At 41.6% G+C, this 27062-nt stretch overlaps 1 protein-coding gene across 4 annotated transcripts in view; it reads right to left on the bottom strand.

The window, feature by feature from the left end:
- The window catches only part of CDH8 (cadherin 8), a 347671-nt gene extending 322420 nt beyond the window's left edge, over nucleotides 1-25251 (bottom strand). For 2 of the 4 annotated variants that reach the window (XM_073225673.1, XM_073225671.1), the window contains exons 1-2: nucleotides 24802-25251; nucleotides 10215-10665 (exon numbers count right to left, since the gene is read on the bottom strand). In XM_073225673.1, the coding sequence (XP_073081774.1) occupies nucleotides 10215-10466 (252 nt within the window). In that variant the 5' untranslated portion in view covers nucleotides 10467-10665; nucleotides 24802-25251. Of the gene's footprint in view, nucleotides 1-10214; nucleotides 10666-17453; nucleotides 17540-24801 lie in introns of all 4 variants that reach the window. The other 2 variants (XM_073225672.1, XM_073225674.1) reach the window with 2 other exon arrangements.
- Nucleotides 25252-27062: the final 1811 nt, after the last annotated feature.

Here is a 27062-nt window from a genome sequence, read left to right on the forward strand (position 1 = left end):
TCACTTCAAGAAGTTACAGGCTTTGGTCATTTTTAATAGCGAGGTTTACAATCTCTCACCAAATTATTTTTTTCCTCAGAGAATCTGCTAAAGGCATGCGAGAGTTATTCTCAGTGGCCAAAGTGCGACAGTAGCAAAGGACATGACTGGAACTGTCCAGATGAAGTTCACCATCCTAAGAACTGGGAAGGAAGAGGTAAACCAGAGAAGCCCATACCTGCTTGGAAAAGAACTTGGAGTTGGCGAGAGGCGTCAGGGAAGTCACTGCAGAGAGCTAAGCGAATTACAGATCCCACCTCTGGGGTCTCTGTAATACTGTCCACCAGCTCCGTTTCTAAGTGTACAGGGACCTGTTACTAAATTATTCAGCATCAACACAATTAGTTCTAGCAACTGGAGGGTACAAGCTTTTTGTCTTCTTTTAGTTTCTGTCTAGGTATACAGGTCTTCATTTTTTTCATTCAACTCAACCATTCTACTCTTCTTTCTGCTGTTCTGGTGATTCTCAGTTTAAGAGAAATCTGTAAAATTGCCCAGTCACGGTTAAAGGTTCCAGTGAGCTCTCTAACTGAATGCTACAGCTCTGGAGTCATTAAAAACTGGTCCCAACTCAGGAAAAAAACTAAAATCCTTTCATTCTAGTTATCTAACCGATGAGAATTTACTTCGGTCCAAAGTCTCAATTTTCTTATCTACAAAATGGAGAAAGTAACATCCATAAAAATATTTAAAGCACATGGCAAGATGCCTGAAATGGTCAATAAAAATATTCTCCTCCTACTCCTGCTACATTATTTTTCTCTTACTTTATCATCATAGTTATTTTAAATGTATACTTTAAAATGAGAAAGCAAAAAAAGACATATTGTGTTAGCCCCTATATTGGAAGAATAACCCCAAATCAGTTTGCATATGGGAGCAGACCTGCCCAGTCTGACTGTGGAGTTTTCTCTTCCCGTAAAGGAGACCAACCGGAATGAACACAGGCTTCAGCCTCAAGGACATCTTTCTTTTCTCAAGGGGTTTATATCCACCTCTCTCTCTCTGACTAGTGAATCATATAGAAATACACACAAAGAAATAGGTGTAGTGGTTTTGCAACTAGATAGACATCTCTAACTATTCAAATCTTACTAAACCTGTACATGTTAATCATGAGACCACACCTTGGTTGACTTCAGTGAGTCTCACTTTTCTCATCTGCAAATTGGGGTGGCAGCCTAGCTCACTGAGCACCTCTTACATGGGATTCAAATAAGATAATGTGTTGCCATGGTTACAGATCAAGGTCTGGGATCACCATGCCAGGTTTGACCACTCGCTTCATCCTTCAGTCACTATGTCTAACCTGTAACTTCTACTGGAAATAATTCTTCCCTTCAGTGACTCCCAATCTGGCAATGGGGACAGAGGTAACTTCACGGAGGCTGCAGTCAGGATTGAATAAGCAAACCTGATAAAGTATCTATCTAGCATATGGTAAATACTCAAGAAATAGTTTCAGTTTATTTTAGCTACTTGAAACTTCTTTTTTCTTCCCCACTTTAATGTCTCTGCATAATGTCATTAGTCTCATGGTCTCTACCATTTATACGCAGCAAAAGAAAGATAGAAAGAATGCATCTAGTGTTTGATTTCCTACTGTCCCCCCAATATTTCTCAGCCCTTCTGATGAAGTTCATTTAGATTCTGCTATTGTCTCCCACGGAAGCCCAGTGACATTTGATACTCTGCAGATTTCAGAACACATCTGCCACACAGTGGTAAATACATGCAGGGGGTAAAAAAAAGAAAAGAATTCCATGCATCTAGGCAGGGGACAGTTCCTGCTCAGGATTGAGCTTGAGGTGTTCACAGGCTATTGCTTCCACCATCACCTGTAATATGAAGGAGGCCTACCTGCAAACTGATGTCAGAGCCTACTGTGTCAAGTACCTGCCACATGGGGTTCAAATGAGATAATCACCGGCTCCTACACAAAACCTTGCCTAGGGCTCTTCCTAACATCAGCCCCCATGACCCAGTTCTGTAATTGAGTGGTATTCAAAATTCACTCCAGCTGGATACGGAGAGCAAAAAGCACGATTCAGGCTAACCTGCAATTGATTGATGATTGCTTGATTTCTTAAAAAAAAAATTATGTTTTTATTTTAATGCATTAATGTGCATAGGAATTACCTGAGGGAATTGTTAAAATGCAGATTCTTTATTCAGTAAGTCAGAGTATACAGGTTGTAAATGAAGTTCTCCATTTCTAACTTGTGCCTAGATGCTGCTATTGGTCTGCAGACCCTCACTTGAGTAATAAGAATGTAGTATGTTGTATTTCTCTTCCCAGCTCTAACATGTAAAAGGATTCTTAAAATGCATTGAAATGTTGAGGTGAGGTAGCCAAGGCTAATCAGAAAACATGCCAGATCTTAATCTTTTAATGTTGACAAGACTGTTTTTACTATATTTCAAAATATTCAAGGACTCATTAGGGACAGGAACATACATGATCAAATTATGCCAATCTCTCAGGATGTGTACATGTGTGTAGGCAGTGAATTTAAGTTGCCTATAATGGAAATAATATATTTGGATAGAAAATGCTGAAATACTAAAGGAACTACTGTCTAGAAAACACACAGAGCCAGACCAAATGAAACCCTTTAATTGCTGTTAACACTTTTATCTTTCTTAAATAACAATTCCATAAATAACCTTCCTAGGTTATTCTTATTTATTGAAAGGCTACAAGCAATATGCAAGCTGACTATAATACAAAAATTCACCATTTCAAGGGCGAATATAAAAATCATTGTTTTCAGTTAATACTGGGTCTGCCCTATGGTAATGAAAGTCATTTTGCATGCATTTAGGAGTACAGCAAGGCTGTGGCCTTTCTCCCTTCATTATTTCATAAAAATGATTAAATGTTTCTAGCCTTTTAATTTATTAACTGATGAGATTGGCCTTCCAAGTATTTAACACAGGTTAGGTTCTTTTTTTTTTTAATAACGCTCTATTTACTAAATGAGCTTCACATTAAATAGTCCCCAAGAATTTGCTCTGAAAAGACACTGATTTTGAGAAAATTGAACGTTATAACATTGTCATCAATTTCTTTTCTCACTTTATTTTATGTTTTATTATGTAATAATAGCATGTCTTAGAAAATAAAACAGGGGAAATCATAAAGAAAATAAGCCTGATAATCCAATAACACATCCCGGAAAAAAAAGATTACATGTATCTGTCTATTTCCTTGCAGGCTCCCCTATATTGATATGTGGTACAGTGGTTAATACGAATCAATGTCAGAAATTAATTTAATTTGTTTTTAATGTAGGTTATATGACTATTATTTATTCTTTAACTATAATCATACATTTGTGAATTTTTATGATCTTATCTTGTTTTCAGCTGGGGAAATCTTTTGAATAAAAACAACAGGCAGTAGTTATAAATCTGATTAGGATTCTCCCAACATTACTTTGTAAAATCAAGAGTACTGGCATCAAGTGTTGTGCAAGGGGTTGGGGGAGCAATTGAAGGAAAAAAGAACCAGCAGAATGGTGAAAGCTGTTAAATATGGATTGAATTGGTACATGAGGACTCGTTATTTTTGTAAATACTTGAACATATATATTTTTCATGTGTACTTACATATCTTCATAGATATGTGCCAAGTACTCTGTTTATAATACTTGAAATGTTTAATTATATTCTATCCACATTTTATATCTTGCTTTGGTGTTTACTCGGTTGCAATCATGTTCCCATGTTATAAATCTTAATAATTTCTAATGATTCATACTATTCTTCTATGTGAATTTGCAATGACAGCCTTCCTAGTTGGGTAGCATTTGGGTTTGGCCAATTCTTCCCTATAAACTCTGGTTTTCTGTTTCTGAGGGGAATCAATGTTCCGTTTGCTTTTCTTTCTGCTGTTGGTACTGACTACCTTGTTACCATTTACTCATAAAAGAGGGTCATATAATCTGGCCTTTTCACCCATAAATGTATAACTACCATCATTTTGCTGTAAGTGAGAAAAATATCTGCCTCAATGGGATGACCAGAAGAGGACCAACAAAATATGCAAAGACTTTCTTATAAGAAGTCTGACTAAATTTACTTCTCAGGGCATCTGCAGAGATGAGCGCAGATTACCCACACTCTTACCTGGCTCCTTGGTAAGAAATGAAGCAAAGAGAATGAAAATCTGGAACTACAGAGAGAAAGGATTAGGAGGTGATTTGGGATCTTACCAATGCACAAACTCAGCTAACAGATCATGCACACATGTGCGCAAATGGGTATGTGCACATACAAATGTATGTGTGTGTCTTAGGGTTTCTGCTGATCTACATGAATAATATTATTCCATTTATTTATATCAGCATCACAAGATTTCCAACAGCTCTGGGATGCCTGTTATTTCTAAGTCGGGACATTGGGCAAGAGGCAGACCGTTCTTGTTTCACCAGATTGAGACACATGATGCTGACTTGCATTCCTGCCAAATTATTGGTGCACAAGGCTCTGAGTAGGCAGAAGCTTCACGGGACTGACAGTGAATTGTTCTCGCAAGGCCGAAGATACAGTTTGGCTGTGGCTGCGTCGCCCAGTGCTCTTAACATGTGAACGGCCAGCAAAAATAATGGCATGTCAAGTGCAATTTTCTCACCGGCCGCTGACTCCGTACACTGTAATATAGTGTAATTATTTTGCATCCCGTGTCCTTCATGCTGAGCACCACCCAAATGATTTCCAAGTTACAGGGAAGAGGGAAGGTTAGAAGGTCAAATTTAAAGAGAGAAAATGAGTCAGAGAATTATAAATAGATATGGCATCACCAGCGAGAGTTACATCCAAATAAGGAACTACTCAGAAGCCCAGGTAGGAGGGAAACAGAGAAGAAAGCAGGCAGAGGAGCTGATGTACAAGAGAGGATTTAGGATAGATCTCTGACCACCTGGAGAGCAGACTGTTTTTCCCCAAAATAAAGCCACAGAAGGAACTGAAGATCACAGAACCACGGAATTAAGAGCTAGAGGAATTTGGGCCAACTGCACACATTTTTTATATTGCTTTCTTTCCCCCTGTTCCATAGGGATTTGTGTCTTAGATATAATTCCATGAGCCACTATACAATTGTGAGGAAACAGCCCCCCAGAGAAAGTGTGTGGCTTTCTCTTCAGCTACTTTGTAGCAGAGCTGAAGAAAAAAAAAAAGAAGCCAGATTGCCAAGAGATCCTTGCCCATCGTCTCCCAGGATTCAAATGACCCCAACCCCAGATCTGCAGCTTCCAGTTACCTCAACCCTCTCTGTCCGTTTCACAGTCTTGGGCATGCAGTTTCCTCGGCCAGGAACCGCTTTCTGTTTTCATCCCTGCATCGTGGCTCACCTGGTTACGGTGTGTCAGCTCACAGGTTATTTCCTTAGGGAAATGTTCCCATCATCCCACAGAACAGACCAGTTGCCTCTGTATGTGCTTTCAGAGAACCACCTTCCTTTTCACTATGGAGTATTTATCTCTGTTTTAATGTGAAATTTATTCTCATTATTTTTCAAAATGTCTGTTTCCTTCTACTAGCCCACTAGTTCCATGACAGAGAGCATGGATTTGGGCTTGGTCTGAGCTGAGAACTTCCTGATAACACTTAGCAGCTAGTAGGGATTCAATAAATATGTGTGGGATGATTTGATGGATCACCCTTGTGATTCACAGCAAAGGGCTCTCAAGATGACATCAAGCTGTCCAACTTAAAGAGTCCATGCATATTTCATCTAAAGATAATATTTTTTGTCTCAGTGAAAGATTTATGAAAACCACTATGTTTTTTTTTCTTTCTCTGTCTCTCTTTTCTAAGAACAGAACAAATAAGCATATAGGGTGGAGGAGAACTGGCAGAGAAAGAGGATGCTAGAGGTCTTGAATAATGAGGAATGCTATGTGCTTATTTGTTTACAAACAGGCTCTGAATCCCCCTTTTCCACAGAAAACTGGAGGCAGGAGTGAAGTTTGACTGATTGGTATCTGTTACTCAGAATTTCAGAAAGAAGGGTCCTGGTATACTTTGTACCATAAGCACAAGCATAAGATTGTAGATGGACTGATTAGAAAATAAGGGAATCACCACCACCCTGCACTGTTTAATGCCAGTGGTAAGGGAGAGAGCCTGCCTCCATAGAGGGTATCCTGCAATTGTTGTAACAAGTTAACTTGTCCACTATCACCAACTTAAAGAAAGACTTTTGAAATCAATACAGAGCAACAATGTTGGTCTATAAAAGACCAACATGAAAGAGAGAACATGAAAGCAATGCATTGGCCCTTTTATTAAAAAATGTCATTTGTATTCAATCTGATTGACTTCATATTATTTTTTAAATAAATTCATCCAATTACTCAAGTGGATTATTCATTCATTTATTTATGCAAAATATTGACTGACCACTTCCTATATGCAGGCAGTGTCTAGGATTTTTAAGCTACCTAGTGAAGAACGAAGGAGACACATCCTTTTCTTTGTAGAACTTGCATTCTAGTAGAAGACAAATCATAAACACGAGGTAATGATTATCAGGAAAAAGAACAAATAAACCATAGCCAAAGGATATGAAATATTGGAGATGGAACAGTTTTATTTTAGATGCAATGGTAGAGGGAAGGCTTCTCTACAAAATGACTTTCAACCTCCTTTTAAACTCAACAGGAAATATACAGGCTCATGTTGCTTGTGACCCAGGGGACCCTCAGTAGTCCGACCCAATTCCATGACATTGTTTAAATCCTTCTGTTGTCCACTGGAGCACCTAACTTTCCACTCTACCCTACCTCATCCGACTTAGTGACAATGACCCTTCAACACACATCTGAACGTCAACTCCAACCTCAGCAGGCTGGGCTGATTGAAAGGGCCCTTCTTTGTGCTCACCTAGCAATGTAATGGCCAGTTTGTTTATCCACTACGCCAAGTACACACACACACACACACACACAGAAGGCAATCATGACTACAATTACTATGCATAGGTACTATGCGTAGATTATTTTATTTCCTCTTACATACCCCTATTTGCCTTATTTGGAAAATCCTGAAGAATTTTAGTAACTTTCCCAAAGTTTACACCCAGCAAGTGGCAAAGCCAATATTCAAAGCTCTAGAGTGTACATCTGTATAGCTTAGCTCTTTCTATGTGTCGGGCTACCTACCGACATAATAAAAACAGACAATGGAGGATATAAGAGTATTTGTGAAGCTCTGGAGAGCCAGTCACTCAAAAACTGGCTCTGCCCTTGAGCCTGAACTTAGCCTGCCAGGCCCGAGGTCCCCACCATAGTGACTCACGGGAGGGCCTTTTAAGGGGCAGGTATGCTTGTAAGAAACTAACGCTGCTCAGACAGTTCCTGGAGAGAAGCTCAGAGCAATGAAGTGGTTTAGAGTTAGATGTGGAAGAGTGTGCCCAGCATTGTGGAGATAAGGCATTGTGAAGCACCAGTGGCACCCCGATACGGATCATCCCCACATTCAGCTTCACTCATAATCTGAATCCGTCACCTGAAATGCCTTTTTGGCTTCACTACAACCCAAGATCCTCAAAGGCTAAACTGTAATAATTCAAGAGCAACTTTCTTTAAAGGGGAAATATGTATCATTTGGAAATGTTTGCAGAAAAATTTCTTTAGAAAGTAAGTTTAACACTTGTTTGGGAATTGGCCTTGGTAGGGAGCAGGAAAAAAAAGTCATGAAAACAGTAATCGAGCATTTCAGGAGCATTTCAGCCATTGCAGAATCCTAGGATTCACTAACTACATTTCTATCAATCAATTTCTGTCAAGCATACATTTCTGGAGTTTTATTAAGTTAAAAAAAGATGCTGAATGCCTGGCTATTTGCCTCTATCTCTGTTACTTCCTTTAAAGAGTGGAGGCGAAATTAGTCATCAGATCCTACTAATCTTTCAAACCAAGCCCCAATTTAACTACCTTTTCTGTTCGGATGAAAATGGAAAGTTCTCCTGGACATGACATGATTGCATATTTGTATTATGCAAGACACCATTTGAGTGCTAGACCTCCATACAGAGTTAAGTAATAAAAAGCAGTGAGAAAGTACGCATAATTGTGTATGCAAGCACAAATACCCAGAATTTCATCCAGTATGAAAATGATTTCCATTAGGGCTGATTAGAGAAGTTCTGAATATCTTGGAAGTAGACATTTAAGGACTCTATATTGTATATTCAATAACTCCTAAGTGAAAATTCTAGTTTAAACACATTGTAGCTAGTTACTAAGATCTAATAGGATGTGGTGAGTAAATTATGGCCTTGCAATCCTCCAACTTGATTCAAACTCAGAACTTTCACTGTCTCTTTGATCTTTGTTTGGTTTACTAATCCATTCAAGTCTCAATTTCTGCACTTACAAAAAAGATACCACTGGTCAAGAGGCCCATATTCAAAACCCACCGACACAGATATGTATAGGAATTCAGAAGTTTTCACATTTAGAAATATATTAAGGTATATAAACTGTATAGTAAGTACCACCCTCAGCAGAGTTTGGGGCAGGACCCTATAATCAAATGCATTAACATTTCTCTTGAAAATATATGAACTCAGTCACAGGAATAGGATGCATTATATCTATAAATAGCCCGAAGTCAGTTCTGCTACCAGAGTTTGTACCAAGCATACAAAAACATGTTTCAGAGATTCTTGTACTTAGGACTTAAGGAAAAAGAAGTATAGATCCATTTTATATAATATATATATATATATATATGTGTGTGTGTGTGTGTGTGTGTGTGTATACACACACACACACACACACACACACACACACATACCAGAAAGAGGGGGGAAGGAGCTGTTATTAGAATCAAATGGGACTGCATGCACCAAGTGCTTTAAAATTGTGTTCAACACATAATACACACTCAATATTGGCCAGAATGTGAGTTCCTGGAAGGCAGGGATCATTGTTCTGTGCATTGGCCTGCCTCCATGTGCCTAAAAGAGTGTCAGACACAAAGAAAGGGCTCAAATATTCACTGAATAATTCATGATACCTCCTCATCCAGGTTTCCTCTGTCCAAGTAGAACTGTATGAAATGAGAGAACATAATCTTTGGGGAAGCTCAGTTTTGCAAGACAATGAGGTAGAAACAGAAATGCAATCAAAAGTTCCTAATGAAACACAAAGAGGTGACTCAAGTCTTGATGATCAATTAGTATTTAGTTACCCCTCCTATTTTTCTTTTAAGTCACTACATTTGGAAATGAATAATATTGGCATGATTCACTTCCAAATCTAACTTATCAGGAAAATCAGCCATCGGCAGGCTCATCATTGGAACTATAAAGAGTTGCATCAAAATTAACAGAAGCTTATGAACAGTTCTGAGGAATAAACATGTAGTCTCCAATACCCCACAGTGAGATGCTGGGAAGCAGGCAGCCTTTATCTGCCCAAGAAACATTTGTCTAACCTGCCACCACAAAACATATGTAAATCTGGTCTGACATGCCCATGTACAAGCGCACACACACACGACTATATTAAAATTCTGAATCTGTACATTTGATTCCATCTGACAATGAAGGAACCAGTTGCGTATTGCAAAGATTACTGAATTACGGCACAACGCACTGTTAGGTCTCTACTCCAAGAATTTCCCTTTCTCCATCCTAGGTTAACAACTGAAACAACAAACAGACCAAGGGAAAAAAAAAAAGAAAGAAAAACATTATCGAAAAAAGGAGAAAAATCGACCTGCAATTGGAGATACATGACTTCAAAAAAACATGAAACAAAATAATATTTTAGTATTCCAGGTGCTAGAAATTCAAACTGAGCAAAAATGTATACCTCTTCCAAGTACTAGACCCTAGAGGAAAGGTTTGGCATGCAGACTTCTGATATGAAATGAGAAAGAAAAACTTATTTGTGTATGCTTTACAACAAGTGTTATTGTATATATAACAGAGTGGAATGGGTAGGGGAGCTAAGCTTCCCCCAGAAGACCAGTTTGCCTACATCTGAAACTATTGCCGTGAGATTATTCGTATTCCTATAGAAACCAATACGTACTGACAGTACTAATCTGACCTATTCTAAGAGGTAAGAGGGGCTTCAACGGCGGCAAGTCTGACGTTACAGATCTGAAGACAAGGAATAGATCCTAACACTGGGATCTTAAAAAACAAAGCTTACCCGGCCAACAAGAATCGGTTCAGGTCCAGAAAACTCTTCCAGGACAAACATTTGATTCCAAACCCAGCCTCTTTTGGAGCGGTTCAAAATCCGCTGTTCTTCAGTTAGCCGGTTTAGTTCCAAAGGGGATCCACTCATTACAACTTGAGACCGATTCATCGGAGCCGCGTGAATGTAAGGGGGAAGAGTAATCCATAATATTATTAATGGAGTCCAGAGATCCAAGAGCATTTCCGCTAGCCGTTCTGGCATGGTCCCACCAGTTAAGCAAATCACCACGAAAATGAGACAATTATTTTTTTTGCCTCCGGTCTGCAGACATCCAATTCATCATGCAGTGAGGAGCATTTACTTACAGCTCTGCCACGTGTTTATAGCACAGGAAACAGACATCATCTAAGCAGTTTTTCTAAGACCACGATCCATTGGCTTTCTTTTTCATTGAAATTACCTGCAAAAAAAAAAAAAAAGGAGGGTGGGGGGAGAGAGATAAAGGTCCGCTGCAACAGGACTTAAAATGAGTGCTTTTTAAAAGCACCTAAATGAACAACAGTAAGCATTTCCCCAAACTTTTGACTTAAGAAAGTAGATCTGAGGTCTCTTTCTTTCTCCCTTCCTTTCTCCATCTCTCTCTGTTTACCACTTTAAAGATGGGTTGTAGTTCACTTTGTGCTGAGCTATGCAAAGAAACTAGCCTTTAATGGGGCAAACATTTTTTTTTTAAATTTACAAATGAGAACAGGAAGGGAAATTTCCCCAGTTTTTACAGTCTTAGCTGCCACAACCCATCAGAAGGGATCTTCCAGTTTAGGGTGCAGAATGCAATTCTCTGCCAGGAGGCTAATAATGAGTGAATAAAATTAGAATGCTCCCAGAGAGAAATTCTGTAATGTCCAGCATGTATGCTATAATCAGGACAGTGTCAGGGCTCCCATTCTAAATGTACAGTTGAACAGGAGATTTAAATTATGAAAAGCTCCTTTGGGAATGAAATATGGTAAAAATACATTTTTTAATTGAGGTGATTCAGAAAGAGATGGCCCTCCCCACTACAAAAAAATCCCAATTACCTGAGGTGTCAAATACACTTTTTGCTTACCTTCAGCATGGCAAAATATGTTTCTTCCCTCTCAAAAAAAATTTTGCTTTTTAAAGAAATAATGTTCACTGCAGATTCCAGAAAGAAGCCTAGCTGAATTAGATTAAATGGGAAAATAATTCCTCAGGACACCATCAGGATAGGTTTGGCTCGGGGAATTCACAATGGGGCAGGGAACCTTTCACCACTAGATCCCCTGTTCCATTCTGGCTCAGAATGGGAGAACAAGAACGTTACTACCATTGCTGGGCTAGTGAGTGGCCTTTGTGAGGCCAGCTGAGGGGGGACAGACCCTGATTCCGCTGCAAATGCAAGCAGTGTCTGATACAACAGGATGGCCAGCAGATCTCCCTGCTTGTCCCTTTCTGCCTGGGCTCACTTCTCTCCCTGGACTCTGCAACTCAAAAGGGACCCCGCCCTGATGAGTGCATAGGAGAGCCACTGCAAGTAGCCATTGGGTTTGGAAACTGAAGGGGAGAAAAGCTTTCAGTAGGGAACCAGCTCAGAGAAAACAGAGTCCAGACCAATGTTTTCTCCTTTCCTTAGAAATGCAGCATGCTCAAGGAATGCAAGTCTTCCTTGAAAGCAGATTTCCATTAGAATCTTCTCTCACCCTAGTGCAAGACAGACCTTTGCAGGCTTAAAATTTAAAACAAAAGTGAAAGGTCTCCATAAGAAATCCCAAAGTATTAAGATCTTCCTGAATTGCCCATCCTTTTATTGACTCAAACAGCACTGATAACAGACCCGTTCCATGCCATGCTTTCTCCTAGACAGGGGGCCTGGAGGCAGGGAAGGAGTACTGCGGTGTGCTGTAGAATGCTTGTCATGCAGGTATATAAGCCCAGGATCGAATCCCAGCTCGCCCCACATGCTGTCTGTGGATTAGTTAGTGAAGTTCTCTGGGCTTCTGTTTTCTCTTCTGCAGAATGGCAATAATTCCTATGTTGCAGGCCACAGGGCGACTCAGAAACAAGACTCATGTCAAGTACACGGGAAGCCAGAAACATGGGAAGCATTCACTAAATTGTGGATCCTTGGTTTTGTTGAGCCAGAGTATCAGGTGGTGGTGACGTAGACCTTGCCCTCGAAAGGCTTTGGTTAGAAAATCAAATGAACGAGCATAGAGTGAAGCTATATGGCCTCGACAGCAGGAGTAGGTAAGGGATAAGAGCAACATAAAGTCCCCCCAAAACCTTCCCTAAGGCAGAATGTGGGGGGATGAAAGTGATTCCGGGGAGGGAGGACTGGGCCGTATAAAACAGGGAGGTGGGACTCCTTCCAGTCAGGGAGCCTCAGCCTAAACACTTCTCATGGTAAATGGACATGTTCTCTCCTGCTCTATGACAGGCTATATGTGAATGTCCAAAAGCCGTAAATGCTGGTTTCCATCAGTCAGTGCAATGGAGGTGACAATGCTGCGATGCTTGAGGGATGTTCCTCTAGCACCCACCTGCTGGTTTGAATTCTAGTTACAGAACTACACTTCCCAGGTGTGTAACTGGGGTCCAAATGAGAACATCAGCAAATATGGTAGGCACCTATCTACAGGCTTATGTTAAGGATTAAAAGAGATCATCTTGAAAAAGCAATTAGAAGAAGCCAGAGGATTCAGTTGTTTTTAAATTGTGGCAAATACCCTGCAAGTGTACCTTGGCATCTGCCCTACGGTTAATGATTCTGGGATAAGGAAGTTTTAATTCCCATTAAAACTCATAAGGGACACTTCCTTGACGGAAGCCATCAAGGGCCCCTCAGGATGGATTGTGAGATGATAGGCACCCGATCCGAACTTGTCAGAATTAGGTAAAAAGTGATAACAGATCTTGAAATAATTTTATACAATGACATAGCTTCATTAGTTAGAAAGAATGGAATAAATAAAATATATGCATAGCCAAAAATAGTATCCGTTAACACAGCATCTTACAGTTAGATAAAGCTCACTATGCTTGCACTATTTTATTTGACACAGCATAATTAAATGACTTGCCTGAGGAGTGCCTTCAATAAGGAGCAGACCACTATTTGAATGTAGGCAATCTAATTCTAAAATTCTCTTAACACAATCCCTTCTCTCATTACATCAAGACTTGATGAGTATATACAGTGTGTCAGGTACTGGGAATAGAAAAGCAAAGAGGTCAGCGCTCTCATCTTCAAGAAGCAAAGAGGCTAATGGGTAAAAGCTAAAAGGGACGCAGGTGATACAGAGTGATGGGAATGCCACTCCACTTGGCAGCATTAAAGACTTCCTGGAGGAAGTATCATCTAAATGTCAAGAAGGAATTACCCAACTGGGGAGAGGGTAGGTGTGAAAGGACATTTAAGTCAAGCAATAGATAGGAACAAGACTACCAACTAATCCAGGAGTCATGAATAGGCACCTAGGGTAGTTTTCAAACCATTGCTTCAAGAGCATCCAATCCAATGTCACAGCGTGTTCTTCCTATGCACCGTACATTCCTAATCATGGTCTCCACAGAGTACATGTCAAAGGTGTGTTCTCTTCTCTGCCAGTTCTTTGTGAAGAGAAAAGCATGCTTGATTTCTCCAAAGCTTTGGGCAACAAAAATACATGCCATGGGAGAGGATATGGGAGACAGGTAAGTTCTATTCCAATCCAACTTCCCAATTTTCAGAGAAAGGGGGAGTGACTTAGTCAGTGTCCTTTACTTGGTGGCAGAGCTCCAGGGAGAGATTGGCCCAGCTCCGTGGAAACACTTCTTCATCCACATGGGTCATTTGCACACTCCTCTCTGTACAGAGCTTCTAGCACTGGAGAGACTCATATAACTGCTTAGACTGTGCCAAATTTTTAAATCACTTTTACTTTATATTTTATTGAAAACAGGCTCAGTTTTTAAAAAATTTATTTTAAAAATGGAAAACCACTATTATTTGCCACAAAAAGGATTAATGGTGAACACTTAGGAAGTGTTTGAACAATATTAAATCATCAAGGACTGTACATACTATATGTATGTATATGGTAAGTCATCAAGAAAGACTATATACAAATGTGTATATACACACTTTACATATACACAGACCACAGATATATATGTATTTGTATTTACTCAAGAGAACTCTATGATGGAAACATTATTACTTGATTATCTTCAGTCCCATTTTAGAAGTAGGCAAACTGAAACACAGAGTTGTTATTTTAAATAATGTTTTATCTTCACTTAAGTAGGTACTGTCAAAGTCTGAGATCCTCTCTGTCTGTGTGAAACAGGAAGACCAACAACAGTTAAAAGCAAGGTGTGCTGTTAAATATTTAACAAGTTGCAATCAGAAAGAAGAAAAAAACAACCTGATTTCTGATTTCCATAATATAAATATTTCTACCAATTTCAAGCTTTCAATGTGACCATTAACCAGCTCTGGCAGTTCCTGAAAATTTAACAATCAACACTGGTTAGCCCAGTAAGTCAACTCCAGGACACCACTGGTACAGGGCGGAAGGTGGAGTGTGGGGAGGGGGGGTACCAGAGAGAATACTTCTCAAACCTTAATATGCATGCACATCACCTGGAAATCTTGTTAAATGCAAACTATGATCCAGTAAATCCAGGGTGAGGCTTGAGACTGTGCATTGCTAAGGATGCTACCGATTTGAAGACCACAGTTCAAGACAGTAAGCCTGCCTCCCGACTCAGACCCTCTCCTTAAGGTGACTTGAAGGATTCGTCGGTGTGGTGGGAAGGTCAGCTTCCTCCTCAGTTTCAGTTAACACCACGCCCATGCACACCTTACCGTCACTGTGCATACAGGAGTAACACATACGTATTGGATTTGGGGAAACCCTGCTCTGGAGGGTGTGAATGTAGGGGATTTTGTATGAAGTCTTAATATACTTGCCCCACCCCATATATACTTTATGGGTGACACTAGGAGAAATGCCTCACTGACTGGTATGTGCATGTACACCTTCACTTCAGCAAAGTCTGACACTTGGAAAGAAATGGGATTCTACTGTGACAATTAGAACCATACTATTAATAGGCTTGCACCTCTGCCACTGACAGAGCTAAAGTTTTTTCTGACTATCAGGAAATAGCTTTATAGGAATTCTTGAGATGCAACAGAATGCTATGTCACTGTTATCAGAATTAATAAACATTGTGATAGTATCTGCATACACAAACTGCTTAAGTCTATGTAAAGAAGAAGAAATTGAGCAAGGTTGTAAAGCTTGGGTAAAAATCAATTTACTTTTAGATTTTCCAACCACAGTATGTATATCTGACCAAGCAATCCACTTTATTATAATGTTGCTGCATTGATTTACACCCAGAGAGTGAGATGAAGAGATTTTACAATCTTTCTGGAATTCTTACAAGTAAGAAAATCTTTAGAATTCCCCCATAAGAAGATAACTTCTCTTGGTTGCAATCTGACTTTCCACTTCAGCCTTGATCTTACCCTGCTGACCTCAACATTTTTTTTTAAGGTGAATTTGGTCAATTCTCAAATATGTTAAGTCATTATGCAAAAATATATTGCACCATTGATTCTGTAAACAACATAGATTAAAGTTCCAAATGATGAGCCAAACAGATAGGTGAAGTCTAAAATAAAAATGGGCTTTTACAGACACTTTAGGTTTCAATCTGGCAGATTATTGTGGTTGACAGGAAATTATGCTTTTATTATCCACTGGGCTTAGTGGCTACAATATTTCATGGAAGCAAAAATGACACACAAGACCAGAGAGTTTCTATTAAAAATGTTTCTGACCTTGAATTTAGAGCCATTAGCAGGCTGCTTCAAAACAGGTAAATGCGCATTGAATTCAAAGTGGTATTTCAGCCACACAGGGTTTGTGATTCAGCGTGTGGCCCAGTACAATTCACACAGAGCCCTGGATGGCTACAGAGGAACAGGTAAGGACAGTATTTGGATTTTAGAGAGGCGTGTGTTCAAATATAAATCACAAAAGAAAATCACCTTCCTAAAATAAAGCCCTCAGAATCTCCTGATCAGATTCCCTTGGTAAATAGGATTCTAATTGTTTTTTAAAATATATATATATATATATATATATATATATATATATATATATATATATATATATATATATATATATTTGCACACACATATATTTGTTTATCTATTGCCTTACTGTAACCCTTCTGGTGATCCTTCTTGGCATCAGATCATATACATATCCAGCTGTCTCTCTCTCCAAAAGCATACCATTTTCTTGTTATGCCACCAGTATAATAATTATACACCACCAAGAAAACCCACCAAGTCCATATTGCTCCATTATTGAAATGCTACACCTTTTCTACTGAAAGGTTTAGGTTTAAGTTCTATAATTACTGGTTACCTTGGCAAAAATAAATAAATAAGAAACGTCTTCCCTCCCCCTGTCCCAAGATGGGGCCAGAACCTTGTACTTCACACGGAAGCTTTCCTGTTATAGAAATTTGAGAATGAAGTGACTACAGCATGACAAAGACACCAGATCAAAAGAAGTCCCCTTTGCTAGTATTAGAGACCAAGGCCTTTATTTATAAAATCTTTCTTGGAATCATCAAATTAGTTAAGATACTGAAGATGACTCTATTCTGTTGGGCTTTCTTAAGGCAGAACTGTATTGAGATCGTCTCAGAAAGATGAAGGTAAGTCCAACAATCCCCTTGCCAATTACAGACACAGCAGTGCCAGCAAGTCATGTCTTATGTCTAATCTAAATCCTTCTTTCTCCATTTACAACCACATTCTTTGCTGTCTTTAAATCACCTGTTCAAAATTTAATAGTTAAAGACCTAATGAGTGAAAACAACTGTGCTGGCCTCTCATTGGCAGTCATCAAAAGAACATGACCTCCAGCTGACCCCAAGAACTGGACCCCTGCAACCGGAGGCTCCTCACCCCCTCCCCTGTCTGTGGAATACACATTCCACTCACAGTCGCTGCACTTAGAGTCTCTTCAAGGATGTAGCCTTGAGAGGGTACAGTGTCCTTGAGACCCTGAACTATATACATGACTGACTTCCACCACGGCCTCTATATAAACTCTTAAGATTCTAGCAGGTGGATGGGGAGCTCTACTACTCTTGTGGTTGCCCAAGACAAGCCTTATGCATAAGTTCCCTTGTGTTTTAAGCCTGCCATGTACCAACCTGGAGTGGTCTGACTCTTTCTTCAGTCCGTCCTTGCGCTCCTGGGAAATCTATCCTGGGAACTCCCGAGGTTGCAAACCAGGACCCTTTAAATCACAGCAACAAATTGGTATCAGTCTTGCTCTGATCAGTCTTGCAATACAGCTGAGTTAAGGGCCACTGCATTGCAAAAGCGCTTCAGAACATGGACTTTGGAATCAGACAGAAGTAATGTAAATCACAGTTCTATGAATCAGGAGGTAAATTTATCTCAGTTGTGGCAGATGAGGAAAATCATTATTTGCGTCTAATACTACCTAATTGGAAGGACTGTAGTAGTTAATAGTTACTATATATTGAATGTTTCAACTGCTTAACAGAGAATCTTGACCGACTTTTTAAAAAAACATTAAATTTCAATTTCTTGCTGTGTACATAACTAGAATAAACCCTAGTGTTCTATAAAGACAGGTAATACATAAAATAACATTTTCCAATTCTTGCTTTTGTAGTTATTTTATGGCATGAACCAAGTTGGATATGAATAAAGCAGCATTTTATAAATACCTGTCCCTATCCAGCAAACAGGCAGGTAATGACTTCGAACAGTCTTATTAGTCTTTTAAAGGGCAATGTTTTTATACCCCTGCCTCCACCCACCAGAGCTAACCTTGTCTCTTCTTTCCATAGAAGACATAGCATTGTCCTTCTTTATTTTCTCCTGAGAGGACCAAGTGCAAATGTTCAAGTCCCCTAGGAAGCTATTCACTTTGTAATCACACAATGAAAAACGTAGCCTAGTACATAAAATGGGATATTGGTACTACAATTAAATTGTAATCACTCAATGGAAATAGCCTGGTACTTCTACAAGAAAAATTCTATTGCATTTCATTATCATCTACATTCTTGTGAAAATGTTCCAAACAGGGAGTCCCTACTAATACAAAGAAGAGTCCAAAGTGATATCTAAGCACTATTCAGAAGGGAGCTCAGAGAAGATAATGCTAATTAGAGATTGGGTTCAGGTAGCATCTTCCTCCAAGAGTATTCAGCAGACTTTTTCTATTCGTTTTAAGGAAATTCAGCATTACTGATGCTATAGTTAGAAATCAGAAGCTCTCCCTTCTCTGTTAAGAAATGTGGAAGTGGTTAAAACCAGTTGCATCACATAACCAGGGCTACAGAATCTGTAAAAGTGAAACTGAAATGCAGCCAAGTATCCCAACACAGTAAGCCAAGAATTTACCAGTTAGGTTACACTGTGTAGTAACCATCCTTACAAGTACACCTTACTGTCATTATTTCATGTTTCAAAGATTTTATAGCTTAAAAATGACCCACTGATTCTGTTACCATGAAATACGGACATGGATGATGGATGGGTAGACAGTCAGCAAGCAATTATTTGACACAAATAATATTGAAATATCATAGAATGTATCGTTCATGAACATTAAACTGCTTGTACAGATTTGAAAAAAGTACACATCTTCAGCTATTATGCTGTAAATAAGATAATATATATTCAAAGACAAGTATGTTTTATTACTCTCATCAAAATAGGTATGAATTATTTTTTTCATAATTTGAGCATCCCCATTTTAAAGATGGTAATATTTGGATGCAGAATAGTCAAATTCTTTTTGTCAAGCTGAAACAGCAATAGATTAATAAAGAATGGAAAGTGCCCATATAATTTTAATATCAAATTTTAGAGATGAGGTTACATATATAAGAAAGAATTTCCTTATATTTATATCATTCCCCCATATACTTACTTTGTTATTTGTGTCTCATTATGAATCAAATGATCAAATTTTATGCTAATCTATTGAGAAAAATAATACATGGAAAATATTGTTTTCACTGGTAATAGAATGTTAATATGATACCATTTTCACTTAATGACATACACCACATTAAGAAGATTTCATTTAATATTCACTTGCAATGTATTTAACATACTTAAGGTATCAATAAAAATATCCACAGAAGGAAGGATCTTATCATGGGGCATATATATACATATGCATATGTATACATTTTTTCTGTGTGCATATGTGAGTGCCAGGTAGCCTCCTGTTAAAAATCAATATAAAGCAGATAGAATTGTCATCTAACATATTCAAACTTGCAATTCACATGAGGTTAATGTGAATTGTTCCATTCAAATATAAAATACAGTAAAGAGAGACAAAAGAGAGGGAGGGCAGGAGCAAAGGAGGGAGAGACGTAAATTCTTCCTTGGTTATTTATTTAATATATTTCCAGCAAGGGAAAGGTACAAATACTGGGTTATACATGCAACACTTCCATAATTAGAGTATTTGCCCCAATAAAATAAAACTTTGCATCACATATAGTTTAATAGCATTCCTGATGCAAGTCTGGTCTTGGAAGCATTCTCATTTTTACAAAGCTGAATTATATAATTTTTATATTCCCATATCATTTTAAAAATATTTTGTGGGAGAATATGCTTTATGGAACATGAATAAACTTGATTTTTAAAAAAAGAGAGAAAAGCTGTGTCTAAAAATAAGCAGGATGATTTGTGAAAATTCTGTAGAGAAAATTGAGGTAGATAGTTACAATACAGGACTTTGAATATAATTGCATCCTTCCCTTTACTGAGAATCATCTAGTAAAGGTAGGAAGGAGGCCAGTCTTTGCTAATTGATAATGCCTTAAATTAATATTCACTGAGCACTAACTCTGTTCTTAGCCCTCCACCAACCAACATTCTAGCATTGCGACTGACTTTGGCAGTGAGGGTGGGGAAGCAAAGTGTTTAAAGTGGCAATACAACTGTTACTCTTTTATGATGCTTTCCAAAGACATACAGAAAATCACATCTATGTATTTCTACCTGCTAGTAGGACTTAAGAAAAACCCCACAAGATTTCTAAAGGCGAAGAAGGTGGATGGTATTTATGATAGGGAATAGCATATGACATTTAAAACTCAGGCAATAAAAGCGTGGGATATGATAGAAAAAGGAAACCGTATTGGCCCTGGCACTTTGCCATGAAGTGGCAATGGAGATAGTTAGCAGCAACATATGGGAAAAACAGCTAAATGGCATCCCTTGAACTTATTTCTTCTTTGACCTTTTGAAGTTGCTGGGTTCAACCAATTTCCTCCTCGTGGTTACATCTAAGGAAGGTTCCAGAGGCAAGAACCAACAGTTCAGCAGAAATATATTGCTCATCACAACTTTCTATGGGAATGAAATGAGAGAGGACTAATAGCTCTTTGGTTAATTAAGCCCCACTAAATCAGATGACAGCCTTGGTCTATTGAAATATTATTCTACTGCACAAATATACATTTATGAGACTCTGGAAAAAGAATTCCCAATGCCACAAACAAATACTTTTCTTTTTTAAAGAGTGGTCAATATACAAATCTGGGAAGCCAGGAGGGCAAATCACATAATCTAAGGCAAACGAAATAACAGTGGGAACATGATAAAAATCCCATATCTGAACTAAAAAATGAGTTAGTTTTCTGGCTTTCTAGCAGTAGGCTTCACATGTACACAAGCGTACATGTGTGTTTATGTGTGTATACTACACATAATACAGAACAAGAATTAGCTTTAATTCGTGGTTTTAAGTCTACACTGTGTAGAAGGTGTATAATACACTGAAGTCAGAAGTCTTTCCTAAACTAAAAAGCAAAACTAGTCCATTTCAGCTGTGAATGCCAGTAGTGCTGAAACAAATAGAAAGCTGCATTTTTTTCCTGCTCCTCTGAATAACTTTGTAAGAAATATAAAATGACTAAAACAGTAACAGCAGCATCCCTGGACACAATAATTTCAAAACAAAGCCTTGGGGCCTTAGATTGCATCTAATTGAAAGGCTACTCTGATTATGCTTGTTCTTTGATTTGTCAAACACAAAATTTGCTGAGGGACCAGAAAAGAATTCAAAATACACATTGAATTCTATTTTACCCCTGAAAGCCTTTCTGCTTTTTACATGGAAAATTTGCTCTGACGGGAATGTTGCTAAAGCTGTGAAGGTGTGCCACCTTGAGTAGAAAAATAAAGAATATTATTTTTTATTTAAAGCATTATTTACTTAAAATGATGAGCTTTGCTGAGCAGTTGAGGAAGTATGGATTTTAACTATTCTATATTTGATCATTCCTTGTTCCTCACCAAGAAACAATAAGAGGACCTACAAGGCAAAACTCTGAGGTATAACTTCCTGAATAGAATTATTATGCCCTCACTCTCTGGAGTTTCCTTGCTTTGTTCCCACAATCTGATGTTCCCTGCCAACCAGGAGTACCAGACCTTAAATCTGTGTACAGTTTACAAGGAAATGTTGTATAATGAAAATATTCAGAGAACAGCCTTTACAAACACCTTCTCAAGTGGTCTATTCCATTCTGCTGAGCATGGTTGGTGGGATACTTGTTTGTCTTACATCTAGCCTAACCAACACTGGCTACTTAAAGTGTGTTCAGCACTAAATTAAGGGGTTGTCTTAGATGAATACTGTTTTAACCAGAGTTCTACATAGTTCCCAAAGAAAGTTATTTTCAGGTTAGAGACTTCCTTCCCTTTAGAGCTGATACGTGTACAGCAGGCAAATAGAGCTGCTCTTCTAGTGAGAGCTGCTATAAAATTGTTCTTTGGCTAAATTTACAACACCTTCAAGAGCTCAAGAAATGCCTCCCAGACCCCCAAAATGCAGCCAAAGAAAAAAAATGTTAAGCATCTGGGATGGAGAGATTTACCTGTTCAAGAATCTTGAGAGTTTTAGGAGACAGTAGATTATATAGCAGAATAATTGATTGCATAATAATAATAATTGGAAATACAAAATCCAGATTGAAGGGGAGAAAGATTAAAAAGTTTGCATGACAGCATTATAGCACAAATTTCAGAGCACATTAGCCCACGTCTTAAAAATATGTGACTTATTTGTCATGGTCACAGGGTACCTTGGGACTCATTTGGGTATTGCTGGGAACAGAATGAAGAAGATGAGCTGCGCTGATCTGCCCTGAATGAAGCAAAATCCCCAGAGTTGCTGGGAAGTCTCTTCTGTTTTCAGAACAGATTTTCTCAACTCCAGGCCTTCTTCGGAGCCCAGAAAAAAATATATATCAAAGAAAATTTAAAATCCTGAGACTGCTCCAGCATGAAATGACCATGTGATGGGGAGCTTCAAATCTGCTCAAGCAGAATTACAGGATATTATTATTAGTATTATTATTTAATAAGAGGGATAGCCCTAGAATTTCCTTCAGCCACAGAGACCAGGGAAGTGGAAAACACGTCTGGACAGGATGATTATGGAGAACTCCCTTTGAGAGGGAAAAAATGTAACCCTAAGAGAGAATATCCTTCAGAGATATCAGGCCTCTCAGTAAAAGAACTCTCTCTTTCTCTCTTTCTCTCTCTCTCTCTCTCCCTCTCTCCCTCTCTCTCTCTCTCTCTCTCTCTCTCTCTCTCTCTCTCTCTCTCTCTCTCACACACACACACACACACACACACACACACGCACTCACTCCCCATAAAACCCCTGCAAAACTGGACACAGCTTATGAAAGGCAACAGCCAGGCAGAAATTTCAGTTGTGTTTAGCATGAACGACAGGGTTCATTTTGCATGCAGTCAGGTACAGCGGCGAGGTTGAATGAATGGAAAATCCCACTCTTGAATCTTACATAAATATCTTTTCCCACATATAGTTTTCCAGTTGAAAAGCTGCTAGAATGAAGCCAGAGGTGACAGCCCAAGGTGGGGGGTTGTTACCGGTTGAGATGGCTGTCCGGAGTGTTGTAACGAGGGCAGGCGCTTCCAGAGGGCCCCAACCAGTGTCAGTACCTCTTAGCTGCTTGGCGGTGGTACCCCATGCGAGAGGGTAGCGCCCTCCCATACCTTTTCTGGCGTCCCCTCTTTCCCACTGTCAGCCCAAAAATACTGCGGAGAAAAAGCCGGGTGGAAGCAAGCCTCGGCTGATCTGATCTGATTAGCAGCGCCGGCGCGCTGAGGGATTGTCAGACCGTGCCTCTTACAGAGGAAACTCTTGTGGAATCTTCAGGAAAGGATGGTAAAGTTGAAAGGACCCTTTCTTCCTCCCGTTAGCTCGGTTATAAGCTCTACCCTTTCATTAGCGCTGAAGTGAACAGCTGCCAGTCTGATTTTCCATTACGGACTAAGGTTGTGCGTTTGCAACAATAAACAATTAATGTTTGATTTCTTACATTTAGCAACGCGAGCAAACAACTGCAATCTCCGCTCGCGGCGGCAAACGGCTAGTCCTTGACGTGCCGCGGGGCTCGGTGCCTGCGGGAAAAGGTTAACGACGAGGAAACTTTGAGGTTTCTGCCAGATTGGTGGGGGGAGAAGCTTAGGTCTTGGGGAGGCAACGAGCGGAAGGAAATATGGATACCTGTTGGCAGCAGCCTCGGCGAGGCAGGTTTTCACTGTCTCCCAGCCTGGGAGTTGGTCCCTTGTGAACCTGTTACGCGCTGGCAGAACCCAGGCGACAGCCCTCGCTTCCTGCGGTCCTGCGAGGGGCGCGGCCCGCCCCCCAAGGGCTCGCGGAGGGAGAGCAGTGGGATGACAGAAAGCGAAGCTCGGGGCTCTGCGGGCGCTGGGAGAGGGGGTACCGAGGGCTCCCCGGCTCCGGGGGCTCAGAGAGCGCAGTCTCGAGGAGTGGGGAAGGGCACTGCCGGGGGTCCTGCCGGGGTGCGCTGCAACATCTTGGCGCCCGCAGAGCGGCGGGGCGGCTGGAGTGAGGCGGCAAGTTTGCGGCGGGCACCGCGCCTCGCCGGCCGGAGCAGCCACTTGTAGGAAAGCCTCGCGCCGGGGCTCTCGCTGCTGAGTCCTGGCCCACCGCCCCGCCGCGGGGGTCGCCCTCCCTCTCCGGGGGTGGGAGGTGCAGCCAACCGGCGAAAGGGCACCCCGGCCCCTTCGCCTTTCCTCCCAGGCTCTTCGGCACAGCCGGCAGCGGGTGCTTCCTATTCGCCGCACGGACCCCGCAGTGAAGGCGCGCGGCTGCCGCGGCGCCCGCCTGCACCGGGAGGAGGCGAAATCGCCAGGCGACCGCGGGGAGGGACACGGTCGGGACCACTGGAGGGGCACTGCCTGCCTGTTACTCCCCGGCATCTGACAGCAGTTTGCAAAAAACCGTTAGGCAAAACCCTGAGGTGTCTCCGTCATCTGTGTATATCAAAAACGAAGACGCAGCTCAGCCCCGCGCCTGGGCTGGGAACCCGCATCCACTGTCCGGGGGAAGGAGGCGCGCAAGGTGTCCGAAGGGGCACCGTGATGCCTGAAGGAAACGGACCCTTCTGGGTCCTCGGGGCACGCGGATACAGGGGGCGTGGGGATACTTACTCTTGAGGGGAGCTCCGCGCTGGCGAATGTCAAGCCTCGGGTTCACAAATGGCTGGAGGGGCTGAGTGTCGGCTGCCGAGAGCGGCGATACCCCACCGGTCCCCGCGCTCTGGGCAGGCGCCTCCGGCTTCCGTTCATGCCTCTCGGAGCTGCGGAGCTGGGTGCGGAGACGCGGGGCCGGCGCGCTGGGCTCTGGGTGTCCGCCGCCCGAAGTGCGGCGAGCCGGCTGACGCTACCGTCTGTGCACCCCCGGCGACAGCCGACCGGCCTCCAGGAGGCAGGGAGGTTCCGAAGGCATCCGCTCGCTAATTCGGGGCTGAACGCGCCGGCGTGCGAGCCCGCCTGCCTGCCAAATGTAACTGTGAAGTGAGGTGGAAAGTGAGCCGGGTGCCTCCCCTGACGGATCTCATTGGGCAGAGCGCAGAGGCAGGTCTTCCCCTTGGAAAAGCACGGGAGCAGTCCCCCCTCCCCGCCCCCTCCCGGCCTCCCCCCCCACCCCCGCCCGCAGTCGCGCGCTGGCGCGCCGGCTCTTCCCCGCGACCAAGTGGGCGCACAACTTTTCGCTCCTGGCTCGCGGGCACGCCCCGCGCGCCTCCGCCGCCGAGCCCGCCGCTGAGGATGCGCCCCTCCGCGCCGCGCGCGCCGCCAGCCCAGGGCCGGGTTCCCGGGAAGCCGACTGGCGGGCGGCAGAGGAGTGCGGTGCGGCTACCCGCCGGCGGTCTCCCCTGAGTCTCACCCGAGCCCTGCGCTAGCGATACCCTGAAACGCGTCTCTGTGCCCCGCGGGAGGAGGAGGACGCGACGGGGCAAAGGGGTGCGTGCGGACAGCTTACCTCGTCGCTATTGCAAGGGCCTCTTGCGGACAGAGTGGATGTTCCTAATATCGCTGCCTGCTACTCAGACGCCACGGCTGAGAGGTGGTGTCGTGACCTGTGGGTGGTGCGCATCGCTGGTATCCCCACGCTGCTCCTCCTCTGGGCGACGGGATGAGGGAGAGCAGAGGGGCAGCGGGGAAACGCGCGCGGTAAGTAGGTGTGCAAAGAAGAGCAGAACTTGCTTGGGAAATAAAGGGAGAGGTTGTTGGGTCTTCCCCATGTGCCCGGCCTCTGGGTCTCCTCGCAGACACCACGCCTGCAGCTCCTCTGCGGCCCCTTCAAGTCCTCTGATGGACTCCACTCAGGTCTTGGGAAATGGCCACCCTGGGATAGGGCCGCTGCAAGAAGGCATCACGTATCAGGAGGTCCAGATTTCTTTTCTTCTCATCACTAAGGCTAACTGGTGGAGATGTTCTGCCACTGTGATCATCTTTTAATAAAATGAGTGAAAAATAAGGTGAACTTTTTCTTTGTTATTTAACTTCTCTCCAGAGGGCACCCCGATGTAGTCCACCGCCTGTGCTAGAGGTGAGCTATGAAGAAGAGTTTTACCACCTGGGGATGGAGCTGAAACAGAAGGGGAAATGGGTGCAGAGAAGGTCTGTAGAGCTTGTCTGTCAGACTCAAATGAAGGAGGCAGAGCGAACAGAATGAGAAAACAAGCAAAATATGCTTGTAACATGTATGCAGATTTGACATTTGTGTGTGGGTGCTGCATCTAACATCCCATCGTGAAATGCTGAAAAGAATATTGACTATAGGTCTAATATCAGTCGGTTTCACATTCTAGCTTGTCATGGGCAAGAAACGTAGTGAAATAATTCAGAGAGGTTGAGGTTGAAGGAGAGGAGGTAGTTCCCTCTTCCCCAGATAATCACTACATTGTTGGTTCTCTTCTCAGACTGCGTCTGCTTACAGGGTATTTACGAATTGGCCAATTGTGTCTTGGAAAAAGGAACAGCAGTCAAACCTCAATCAAATTATAGCTGCTGCTAGACCAGACAGTCCCAAGTGGGCAAACAAATAGATCCCACTTGGGGTCGTGTTTAATTTTCAGACATTCATTTTCACTTTGAACAAATGGTCTGAACCCTTCTCGGGGTTAGAATTCTAACATCTGTGAGAATTAAAACAAAGTGTAGGTGTTACTGAAGGCGGGGGTTGTCACACGTGACAAATGCATCGCAAAAGAAAGCCAGAATAGTAGAGGGAGAGACACTAGCCTCAAATCTCATTTTCTTAAAGAAAAAATAAAACCTATTTTGAAAAGGTGAAGAGAGTCAGAATCCAATGGCTTTAGAAACCCCAGGTTAGGATGAGTTTTCATTTGACATCCCTTATCCACAGTAACTCTCAGAGCAGTTACATGCATTGTCTTCACTGAATT

Source organism: Manis javanica, chromosome 17 (genome assembly GCF_040802235.1).
Source record: "Manis javanica isolate MJ-LG chromosome 17, MJ_LKY, whole genome shotgun sequence".
Lineage (NCBI taxonomy): Eukaryota > Metazoa > Chordata > Mammalia > Pholidota > Manidae > Manis > Manis javanica.